We start from the raw sequence: 12,084 nt of genomic DNA, 5'->3' as shown, positions 1-12,084 counted from the left end.
ACGCTTAATGGCAGGGTTGCCATTCTCTGTTGTAGTCATGATTGTTCAGCCTTGCCATGGGTGGGCATATCGGGGAAAGATCTGCTCGTTTGGGCAGGTCGCCAAATGAGCGGATCTTATTGTGTATGGCCACCCATGGCAGGGCGATATACAGTCAAGCCTGACTTTGGGACTGTTCATGTGCCTTCACGAAAACCTGCTCTTGTAAAACACCTGACCTGGTGGCAGCCCTATGTCATGAACATGTATATAATAAATGGGCACATGCTAAATTCAGTTTAACTTTGTAAATATGTTTGTGTAAATATTGCTGCCGTGCCAGTGTACCCCCTATTGAAAGTAAGAGTGGAGTTTCACTAATATATAAAGGCCAAGTGCTGTTGAATAGAGGTCATAGAATGTCTTCTAATATCTTTAGGTGGGATGTTCATTTTATAATAATTCAGTGGGCAAAACCCACTGAAGTCGTCCGAAGTTTCCTTGTGAGGCAACTTCGGCCGACTTTGGAAAATGAAGCGAACCAAGTGCCATCCCGCCGGCGATTTTCTTTCTAGCTGCAGGAGAGGCAGTTTGGGGAGATTAGTCACCTGGAAGAAGAGGAGATTTGTCGCTGGGTGACTAATCTCCTCAAATTGCTGCGTTTCTCTGCCCTTCTTTTAAAATGTTTGAATGTTGGAGCCCTTCTAGTATAGTCCCAAATGAGCCCCATTTAGAAACTTGGGAAGGGCTTGTCAAATCCCAGATACAAGGAGAAAGATTACTCAAATTTTGGAGAGTCTCTGGTACAGTGGGGCAGCGTCAGGTTGGAAAGTAGAAAGGTAGGGACAGAGAGTCTGGTACAAGGAGAATATGGCTCATGTAGATTCCCAGGAACAGAGGGCTGTGCCCGGGGGTTTGGAAACTGAAGCATGAAGAGGAAGGAGAGGCTTTGGAGAGTATTGGATGGATCATTTTTTGGGGGGAATTTAAAGAACATGGCAAAGTTGTGAATCTGGTCTAGAAACAGAGGATATTTGGGCCAGGACATTAGAGAATTGTGGGCAATTGTAATATTCCTAGCATCTGGTATAGTTTGGGCAGAACCTGATGAGTCTGTTGATGGAGGACAGTACAATACAGGCAGGCAGTAAGTGTTGCAGTCATCAAGCATCTTGTTGGGTATCGTTGAGATTCTTAAGTGCAGAAGTGTTTTGAGTTGGTTGCTGAGTGCCAGTTGTATAGTTAGTGTCCAAATGAAACTATGGAGTTCATAAAATCTCATATACAGATTAAGTTTAGGTCAGTGATCCCCAACCAGTAGCTCGTGAGCAACATGTTGCTCTCCAACCCCTTGGATGTTGCTCTCAGGGTCCTCCAAGCAGGTGCTTATTTTTGAATTCCTGGCTTGGAGACAAGTTTTAATGGATTAAAAACTAAGTCTAGTGCCAAGTAGAGTCTTTTGAAGGCTGCCAGTCCACATAGGGGCGACCAAATAGCCAATCATAGCACTTGTTTGTCACCCCAAGGGACTTTTTCACGCTTGTGTTGCTCCCCAACTCTTTTTACATTTTAATGTGGCTCACAAGTAAAAAAGGTTGGGGACCCCTGGTTTAGGTAGATCAGTGCGGGGTTGGGGTTAGGGTGGGAAATTTAGAGTATGCACCTGAGTTAGCAGGATAAGTTTTCTGAGGACACTGTCCCTAATTATGCTGCAAATGAATTCTGGGTCCCAGGGACAACTACAGGGGAACTTTTAGTTTTAGTTAAGGTACTTTAACCACACAGACAAGACAGGGCAGTTTCTCACCATTCTCCCAGCTTATTATGTCATCAATATCAGGTGGCACGCCTTCCCATAAGCTGCTGTCTTTCGGGTACCCCGAGTCTATCTGTCCTCTCTTTTCATCAAACCTCCAGAACAGTTTTTTGCGGAAGAAGTAGGTCTTCCCGTTGTGCTTCCAAACAAAAGCTGCATCAACGCCGTCTGTATTGAGTCCAAAGTCGGACAAAGGCCGAGGGTATCCTGGTTCCACCAAGGTGTCCTTGAAAACCCAGTATGAGTTTCCTACACAGATGTCATGGGACAGTAAGATACTGTTTGTCACCAGGTTCAATCACAACCTTCTATGATGCAGGTGAACCCTCCCCTTTTGGTACTAGCATCATACAATTGTACACTGTTAATATTATGGCATTGTGAAAATATATTTTTATTCCCAATTTTCCCCTTTGACCCTAGCAATGTTTTGATCTTACCTGCAATAAACACAATTTTGCTGTCATTGGTTCTCTCATACACAGCGTCCAATTTAGGCAAGTCTGGAGGGAGCCCCAGCCAAAAACGGTTGAGGTGAGCAGGGTTGAGTGAGACCAACTGCCTTGAGGACTGCACTCTCCAGAAATACCTGTCTGTAACCAAAAAAGGATAAAGATGTTATCTGCAAAATAATACTGAAAGTAAACATTATATAAAGAAAAAACACTGTTGGCTCTTACTCTTAAAGAAGAACACTTCTCCTCGGATATTGGCAATTGCATCAAAGTTGGTTGAGCAGCGATCTGGGAATGGGAGACGGGGTCTAAAGAGAAGTATGAATGTGCCAACATTAATAAAGGCTGGATAAGTGGTTAGTACCACTACGGTTCTGTTAATGGTGTGTGCACTTAAGGTGTCATTAGCTCCACAGTGTCCGGCTGGCTAGTTACAACACATCTTGCATGCATGGCAACAGTGATTCCCAATGTGTAGGGCTGCCCACCTGTGGTGCTCTGGGTTTTGACTTTGGTAGTCTCTGCCTGTTTGAGAAGAACACCCATTTGTTCTCCTAGTTACACCTGAAAGCCCAACTTGAAAGGTAGTTAGGGTGAGATTTAGGGAGAAAACTAATTTGGTTTCCTACACATTGTTGTTTTGGCCATTTAGCCACAGTTACAAGAATATTTTCAACAATATCTAACCTTGTTATGAGCTAAGGGAGCCCTGACCAGGTTGGACCTTCACAGTAAGCTTGCAATGAAAAAGGTTGACAATTACTTAGAAGAAAACAAAATAGTCCATGGCCTACTGTCAAATGAGTTTGAATTAAAGTGTTTGGAATTTGGATTGGCAAAAAATGGCTGCATAATAGTAGAAGGTCGTAAAGGGGTGGTCAGATGGTGCTTGTGAGCATGAACATGGGGCTGACTGTCTGGTATGCTCCAATCCATTAATGGTTTGTGCACTTTTTGATGCTCCAATCCATTAATGGTTTGTATACTTTTTGATGGTTGGTGATTATCTACCACAATGATTGGTGAGGTTACAGAAGGGCTACTGCTGAGAACAAAGTGCCTTTTTGGTACAAACGGAGAGTGCAGACAAGATACTTACCCCGGAGTGGGCCCACGTGGGGGAAGGGCGCGTCTGGTTGGTGTAACAGCAGGAGGTCTATACCCAGAGTCTGGCCGACCTGAGGGGTTGAACAATAAATACATGGACATTAACATATGGACTGTAAAGATCAAGCAACATACAGTGAGTAGATGAATGGCCCATGGTTAACAATGTGATTAGTATTGCGCTGTGTAATGGATGGTGAAATTAGTAAGTGCAATGCTGTACTTAGACAGAAACTTAGGCCTGCTGTGTGATAGGTGAGCATTACAGTATATGGCATGGAATAGGTTTGTTAGACCAGAGAAATCACTAAGAGTAATGGTATATGAGAGTGCAATTCTGGACCTTTATATTGCCCGAGCAATTTTGAGTGGATGGCTGGCTGAGAAATGCTTAGAAACAAATCGAGCAACAGGTTTATTGAGGCTACCAATAGGCAGTGTTTTGGACCTTACTTGATAAAGGGCACAAATAAACCATGGATTTTAGAGAACTGCTGGATTTATTTCAATTTGGTAAATATATACCCATAGCAGAAGAGTTTTACAGCATGTAACCAACTCTACAAGTACAAAACAAGGTTCAAGGAAGTCGAAGGATTTACCGCTATTCCTACGATCGAAGGAATAATCGTTCGATCGAACGATTAAATCCTTCGAATCGAACGATTCGAAGGATTTTAATCCATCGATCGAACGAAATTCCTTCGATCAATATAACCTTGGAAAGCCTATGGGGACCTTCCCCATAGGCTAACATTGGCCTCGGTAGGTTTTAGTTGGTGAACTAGGGGGTCGAAGAATTTTTTAAAAAGACAGTACTTCGACTATCGAATAGTCGAACGATTTTTAGTTCGAATCGTTCAATGCGAAGTCAAAGGTCGAAGTAGCCCATTCGATGGTCGAAGTGGCCAAAAAAAAAACAATCGAAATTTCCTCTATTCCTTCACTCGAGCTAAGTAAATGGGCCCCCTAGTGTTTAGAAACCATGTATCGCCTGTTGGATGACAAAATGCTTAGAATCACACCTTTTTATTACAATGGCAATCAACTAGCCTCATTAATACACTCATGGATCAGGGGTAGTAGCTGGAAATGCTAGCTGCCACATTTCTGATGGAGAATCAACTGACCCACAAGTACAGTTGAAGGACTCCACCCACCAACAAGTGCTATTGTCTTATCACATTTTCACTCAGTTTAACAATTCCCACATGGTACATCCAAGTGCTGCTACTAATGGTTTCAGAATCCCGACAAGCTAAAAATTAAACAACTGTGTCTTGAATCCCCTCCCCCATTAATTGATTAATTGCTTTACCATAAAGAATTTGGATCCCCTCCACATCATCAGGGGGCAGTCGGTATTTGCTAGGGTCCCCTACAGTCCCCTGATAATATGGCTTCATGATGGAGTTTTCACTGGATGAGTGATACAGCCCTAGGGAGTGTCCGAATTCATGAACTGCCACTGCAAAGAGGTCGGTACCGTCCTCGGCTGATGGAAACAAAAGAAAAAAAAATTAATCATAAACCAGGATTGTTAAAAAAGATGAAGAATAATACGAGATAAACAAAACCAAACTGTGTTTTGAAATGAAAAAATGGTGAATTGAAAGAAGAGCATGGACTAATTGGCATATTTCTCTGTCATCTTCCATGAGGCTGAGGCGTAACAGGAGGAAACAATTAAAGTTAAGAGCAAAGATGCTCCCTTAGATCCTTGTGGAAATGTGAAGCCTGGTAATGGTAATAAGAGGCCAATTAGGAAGATGCTCAGGCAGCTGATGCATCTTCAGTAAGAGGCCAAGTAAAACCTAATCAGATGATTGTGACCCTAAGGGCTCCTGTAGATCAAGACTGCCCACACACTATCTGTAAGAACATTTTAGAGAAGAAAATGCATATAGAGCAGAATCTTCAGGCATGTCCTGATCATTATGCTTTAACTAAAGTCAAGTCCTTCTGCACCAATACTACAGGTGTAGGAAATCATCAAATGAAAGACAGTCAACAATGGCCTCAACCTTACATGCCATCTCCTAAATTAGGGTCGGAGGGTGACATTTGTTTTGAAGAGTGTACCAATAGAAGACATTCCATAGGCAAACATAATTATTTAGTAAATAATGTACCCTCTATTGTAATATATAAGGATATTTTAAGGTCCAAGGAGTTCCATGACCATATAAAGATACAGTACAAGGTTGAAGGCTTTTATACAGCATGGAACTGCAAGTTGACTTCTAATATATTCGTGTATACAACAGAGGGTAAATTATCTTCTGTTACACTCAAGTTTCAGTCATATCATACCAATTGACAGGATATGTATTGTGTAGTGTATAGGAATATATAGCAGTTGGCTTCTTTTAGGGATGTCTTAAATCTGACCCTATAGTAGACACCCCAGCTTCAGCCTCCAGTCCTCCTAAAGGATAGAATTATTATGTTAAGAGTGTGAAAATGTGTGAATCATTATCGGTTATATGCAATATCTCTATTAAAAATCCCATTGGGCACCTCAAAAGATATGAATTATAGTTTCACTAAGAAACTTCTGTACAGTCGGCTTATCATTTGGCCCATCAAACTGGTTCAAGAAAGACTCATTATGTAGACAGTAATACATAGTTTATAGTGCCTATTCTAGTAGATTATCTATCAAAATTAAGGCCTGATTGGAGCTCCCCATTCATACGTTGCGTCCCAGTCGATTATGCGCCATTTAGGAATAATAGTAATTAAGCAGAGGTTATTGTGTGGGAACCAAAGGAAGCTCCAGATTGGGCAGGATAGGAATTGTGCAGGGTGCTGTTATACATGACAGAGATATATTTGGGTAGGAGGCACATGTAAGAACTGGTTCCTGAGAAGCTTTTAGGCCATTCTACAAGGAGGTTGTATGCAGGCTACAGGGGTCAGGAGAACTGGGAATATGCTCCATGTATGTGTGCACCAAGAAAAGAAAAGGAGGATTCAAGGGTGACACTAGCAAGAGCAACAATGACTGGAAAGGCTGTACCATTTGTTGAAGATTGCAAAGAAGACACAGTAACCCACTTAAACTTACTATTATATGACCAAGATTCATCAGCATCCATGTGAGTTTCTCCAGCCCTTTCCCCCACACCTGGGAAGAAAGCATGACCCAGAGTTCCTCCTTGACCATCGAAGGGATAGCCATCTCCATGGGACCCAGCAACAAATCCTACATGTATGTCAGGCTTGTCTTGCGTTTCTCTAAATCGCAGTTGTGTTTCTTGGCTCCAGACTGCAAGAGCAGTGCTTACTAGGGTGCGGGTGACATCATGGGGCAGGGTACTGGGGGAGTTTTCCAACCTATCACAGACATAACATATTGAATGGAGGGATTTGGCAGGGTTTTAGTCTAGAGTTTTGTTTTCTTGTTACCTCGATTTCTCACCTCCAACTCAGCAGCTTTTTATCCCACACAGAACCACTCAGGGCATATCTCTTATTGCGACGAGAGCGGCGCTCAGGCCTCATAATGATATCGGGAAGTGAACATCGTGGCTTATTCATCATGTGCACAGTTGCATCATCTAATAAAGAGAAGTAAAACAAAGCGAAGTGATAAACATGATCAAACATCATCATTGTGTTCCAAACATTGAGGCCTCAAGACCTGAACTCAAGACACAACTTTGGAATCTAATACAGAGTTTGCTGCCTTGAGAATGAGCCAGTTGATGTAAATGTGACATCAATTAATAATCCTGTCCATCACAAATTGTGTGATTTTCTCTATATTCCAGTCTATTCTAGGAACTTGCACTTTTGTACAGACTGAGGAGGCCAAACTGAAATGCCTATGAATTAGTGCACGAAACGTGTAAGGCGGAGCATCAATTGGTCTGTATGCCTACTTTTTAATATTTATGCTAAATAAAGAGTACATTTTTAAACTTTGAAAGAATGTTTTGGAATATATATTTTTTTGACTTGATATAGGTGCCCTTTTGAGCTGGGGGCTATATTCCAATGGTTTTGGCCCTTTTTGACAGGCTTTTATAGATTGCAGCAGGTGGTTAGTAATTTCGAGGCCAAACTGAAGCCTTCAGCCCATGTGGTCAAAGACTTTTCCCTTTGAAATGATTGGCAAGGCAGATGCATTAGATTCTTGAGAAGGTCTGCTCCATCTGCACAACTGTTCCACTCTTATCAAGGTCTGGCCCATCTGTAACTAAGTTTCAATCCTTTCTTATTAGAGATCATTAATTATTTTGCTTGGGTATGCCCAATGGGTTTCAAAGAGTATTAGAAGACAAGAAACCATTAATATGTTTTGTCATTGTATTGTCATGCCAGAACTGGAGTTCTATGCGCTCTACCTAGCCATCCCCTGAGACGTCATCTACATTGTCCATATAAGCCACCACAGTCCACAAATGAACCCAATAAAGTGACCTATAGCCCCCAGCAAAGTATCACTAAAGATCAATATTGCACCCAAGTCAGTGCCCTTATATCCCATATACATATTATTGTGCTGAATTGCTTAATAGCTTGCAGACCATAGTATACTAAATGGCATTAGCAACTGTCACAGGAACAGTATTGTCACCACAGTCATTCCTTACCCAGTTCCCCGGTTTCTGGCAAGCCTGCTACCCTTTGCATAGTCTTGACTGCCTCGCGAAGCCCCTCCAGTGTTTGCTGCCGAGCTGAAAAAGGGTCTGGAGGTGGAAGGTAGCCATATCTCGTCAGCCAGTCCTATAATTAGAGATATTATTTAGAGCAATTCTGTTGCAATGTCCAAGGGAAAAAAAACAGTAGACAGTAGAATTGCAAAGACAATTTTTAATTGGTCTTTTTTTTATATTTCTTTTTTAAAATAAACTTCCCTTTTTTTAGATTCCTGAGAGGAAGGAAGATTGAAACTTGCATAATATCAGCAAAGGGTACTGAATTTGAGGGTATTTCCAGAAAGGTAGAGGAATATACAGTAAGAGAGTGACAACAGATTGTAAGAACTAACAGAGCCTTATGTTATTATGGGACATGGCAGGATGGGGCTTATGTTTCAAGGAGAACTAACCCCTAAAAACGAATGTGGCTAAAAATGCCATATTTTATATAGTGAATTTATTGCACAAGGCTAAAGTTTGAGCTTGTCAATAGCAGCAATGATCCAGGACTTCAAACTTGTCACAGGGGGTCACCATCTTGGAAAGTGTCTGTGACACTCACATGCTCAGTGGGCTCTGATTGGCTGTTGAGAAGCTAAGCTTAGGGCTCGTCACTAATTATCCAGCAGAAAATGAGCTTCCCTGGCTGTAATATAAGCTGATGCTACAGGTTTGCTGATTATTAAATTCTGATGCTAATTGCACTGGTTTCTGTGCTGCCATGTAGTAATTATGTGTATTAATTACTAATCAGCCTTATATTGTGACATTTCTATTCTATGTGTACTGTATATTGTGAGTGGCTCCCTAAGCTCAGTAAGTGACAGCAGCACAGAGCATGTGCAGTGAATCAGCAGAAAAGAAGATGGGGAGCTACTGGGGCATCTTTGGAGACACAGATCTTTACTGCTAAAGGGCTGTGGTTGCCTTGGGCTGGTACAGAAGCACAAAACATCATGTACAACATTTCTAGCTACTTCTTTAGTTAGGCATAAGTGATGTACCTGGAGGTTTACGAAATGAGATATTGTCTACATGGATATGATTCAGTGGAACTCCAATAAGGAGAAACACTTGTTTGCATGTAACAATGACGTAGTGCAGGTGTTATTTTGGTTGGAAGTCAAAGCTCAGGAAGATAACACTGTTATATCATGAATCTTGTGACACTGGTTGAAGTAGAGTCACACTGAAGAAGCAGTTACATGAAGCTGATGTTGCCACTGCATGGCTGGAAGAAAGTCTAGAATTTAGTCAGAATTTGGAGTCATATATTTGGGGCCTTGTGGTCTCAGTGAGACTGACTGCTGCTTCTGGAGGTGGTGAAAGATGGTACAGATGAAATAGCAAGAAAGGTGATCAACAGTGATTCTTTAATTGCTCATTGCATATGTGCTGTTTGTAAATATAAATACACTGATGATGTGTCAGAGGAACAATGGCCCCTGGGTGAAAGCTGCCATTTGTTTTAGGGAAATGTAATGACAAACGGAGGGGATGCAGTACAAATAATGCCATTTGGGTGGAGGAGATGTGCCCAACTTATATACATGGTAGGAAAATGTAGGCTTTACTTGTCCTTTAGGGAGGAAGTGATTCGGATAAGGAGCAGAGATGAGTAGAACTGTAGTATTGGAAGGGTAACGGAAAGGTTGTTTTGTTCTCTGCTCCAAAGAGAAGGATTGAGGTTCTGTTCACAAAAGAAGGGTGTTAGTTAGAAGGACTGCTAGGAGCAGTGAGGTGATGCTTGAGGAGCAAGTTTATGGAAAGGATTGAATGATGATCATACTGATGATGCTCAAAGAACACAAAAGGCTAGAAAGGTAAAATATGAAGGGGTTAGACAAGTCAATGTGGAGTAGTAGTAATTGAGTAGTTTAGTGGAACAGGAGGAAAGGGCTGAAGGGAACTGATGGAAGGAAAAAGTTGAATGAGCAGAATGCAGGTACTGATGCCACTGGGACAGTGATGCTAAATGATGCAAGTGCTGTGTGAGTAGTAGGGTGATAGTAGAGATGAAGAATGTTGGGATGAGCACTGTAGTGTAGTACTGTAATCAGGACAACCATCAGAAATCACAGGGCCCCATACAACAAAATTTCCTGGGCTGCACCCACCGCAAGCCCCACCTACAGGTCTGCCCTCCACACCTACAGGTCCGCCCCCCACCACACAGTAAAAAAACAAAAAATATTGGTGGCTAGGGTTCCCACATGTTAATAAAAAATAAAAAGATATTGGTGGTCAAGGCCCCCCATAAAAAAAATTTGTGGCCAGGTACCCCCCATTAAAAAATATTGGTGGCTAGGACCCCACATGAGAAAAAATATTGGTGGCCAAAATTGGTGTCCAGGCCCCCCCCACATTATGGGAAAGCCAGGGCCCCTTAAACTTCCATGCCTTCCCGAAGTCAGCAGCTCTCATAAAGGAGGAGGGGCCCGGCTAATCAAGTAAGCGTGGCCGGCCCCCCTTACCCTCGGGCCCCTACAACTATCCCCCCTGTCCCCTCCTGATGGCAGCCCTGACTGTAATGCTGGAGGAGTAGAATGTGATTAGTAGGCTAATGCTGGTGGAGCATGATGAATGTAGTGGTGTAAGAAGTAGAATGAAGCTGGAAAGGCAGGATGAATAGGCTGATGGGAGTAGTTGAGTAATGTTGTAGGGACTGGTTGTAGGAATTGTTTGGAGTAACTCAGTGATGTTGAAGGAACAGGAATGAGGAACTATTGGTAATAGGGTGATGCTTGAGAATCAGGATGAATATTAAGGGATTATTAAGGTGCTTCTTGCCAAGTAGGAAAATGATAATGTCTGAAGTGTCAGGGGGAGGCAGGGTGCTGATGGGAGAAATAAGACGTTGAGGTGAAGGTTGAAGGTTCTATGTAGGTGCTTATGTAGTAAAGTAGCATCCAGTAGGATGCTGGAGAAGGATCCTGTAACTGCTGCTGGGTAGTAACAGAATAATAAGAGTAGTAATCGTAGTAATAGTAGTAGTAGTAGTACTGGAGTAGTAGTGTGGTGCTGCTGTGGAGCAGCAGAATGGGGGAAATGATGTGAAAATATGGTGATGTAGGATTAGTGGGATGAGGTGCTGCTGGGAAAAGCTGGTTGATTCTATAGTAACAGGATGGAGTAATGAGTATGAATAGTAGGGTTGTACAGCAAGAGAAGCATAGAGAATTCTAATGATAACAGTGAATTACGCTGGACTAACAGGATTGAACAACTAATAGTGTAATGGGGTGACACTGGAGGATTAGGGTGAATAGTAGGTACTAATAGGAGTAATAGGGTGAAGTGGAAGGGTCAGGGTACAGGTACTGATTGGAGGAGTACGATACAGGTCTGATAATAATAATAATAATAATAATAATAATAATAGTGTAAAGCTGATGCTGGAGGATGAGGATGGAGAGACATTGATCAAGTGATGGAGTTACTGCTGTTAGTCAATGTGTAGATATAATATTGGGGTGCTGTGAAGCTGCCACTAGGGGTGCTAGTAGGAATATTAGGGTGATTCTGGGCTGCAGGCAGGTTATAGTATTGGGGAGGGGGACAGAGTGGGGTTAGAGGAGGAGGAGGAGGAGAGATTCCAGTAAGTGTCAGTTTGGGAGTTGTCATATCTTCTCACCAGTCCTTTGCTGATGTCTCTTGCGCTCGGGTTCCCTCCAGTTATCACCAGACTCCCCCACAGCAGCCACACGGCCAACATCTCTCACCCGCCACTTGCGCCTGATTCTCCTGCGCCTAAACTTGCGCCTCTTCCAGATTCTCCTGCTCAGCTGCGCCTAAACTTGCTCCTCTCTCCCGAATATTGCGGCTCCGCCCCGGTGTGTCCGCGCTCTGTGCGCTCAGCTTGTGTCTCTTATTAATGCGCAGCGGACTCTCCTTGCACCTCCAGCGCTATTATCTCGCTTCTCCTAAATCCATTGTCTCCTGCCGGTACTTCTCCTCCTCACTCTGCACCTTAGCGACAATACTCGTGCGACAATTCAATCTCCCCGTGTGAACTGCCCCTGAGCATCTTGTCCTTCCTCTCCTTCCTCTCCCTCCTCAACTCCATCACTTCTACCCC

At 42.8% G+C, this 12,084-nt stretch overlaps 1 protein-coding gene across 1 annotated transcript in view; it reads right to left on the bottom strand.

Annotated features, from left to right (window-relative positions):
* The window catches only part of LOC108703272 (matrix metalloproteinase-25), a 13,597-nt gene extending 1,513 nt beyond the window's left edge, over window positions 1-12,084 (bottom strand). The window contains exons 1-9 of the mRNA XM_018239385.2: window positions 11,641-12,084; window positions 7,959-8,091; window positions 6,782-6,920; window positions 6,428-6,696; window positions 4,676-4,852; window positions 3,350-3,428; window positions 2,476-2,558; window positions 2,236-2,388; window positions 1,787-2,044 (exon numbers count right to left, since the gene is read on the bottom strand). Of these exons, the coding sequence (XP_018094874.1) occupies window positions 1,787-2,044; window positions 2,236-2,388; window positions 2,476-2,558; window positions 3,350-3,428; window positions 4,676-4,852; window positions 6,428-6,696; window positions 6,782-6,920; window positions 7,959-8,091; window positions 11,641-11,721 (1,372 nt within the window). The 5' untranslated portion in view covers window positions 11,722-12,084. The remainder of the gene's footprint in view (window positions 1-1,786; window positions 2,045-2,235; window positions 2,389-2,475; window positions 2,559-3,349; window positions 3,429-4,675; window positions 4,853-6,427; window positions 6,697-6,781; window positions 6,921-7,958; window positions 8,092-11,640) is intronic.

This window comes from Xenopus laevis, chromosome 9_10S (assembly GCF_017654675.1).
Source record: "Xenopus laevis strain J_2021 chromosome 9_10S, Xenopus_laevis_v10.1, whole genome shotgun sequence".
NCBI classification, from domain to species: domain Eukaryota; kingdom Metazoa; phylum Chordata; class Amphibia; order Anura; family Pipidae; genus Xenopus; species Xenopus laevis.
This window is presented reverse-complemented; position numbering and strand designations above follow the sequence as displayed.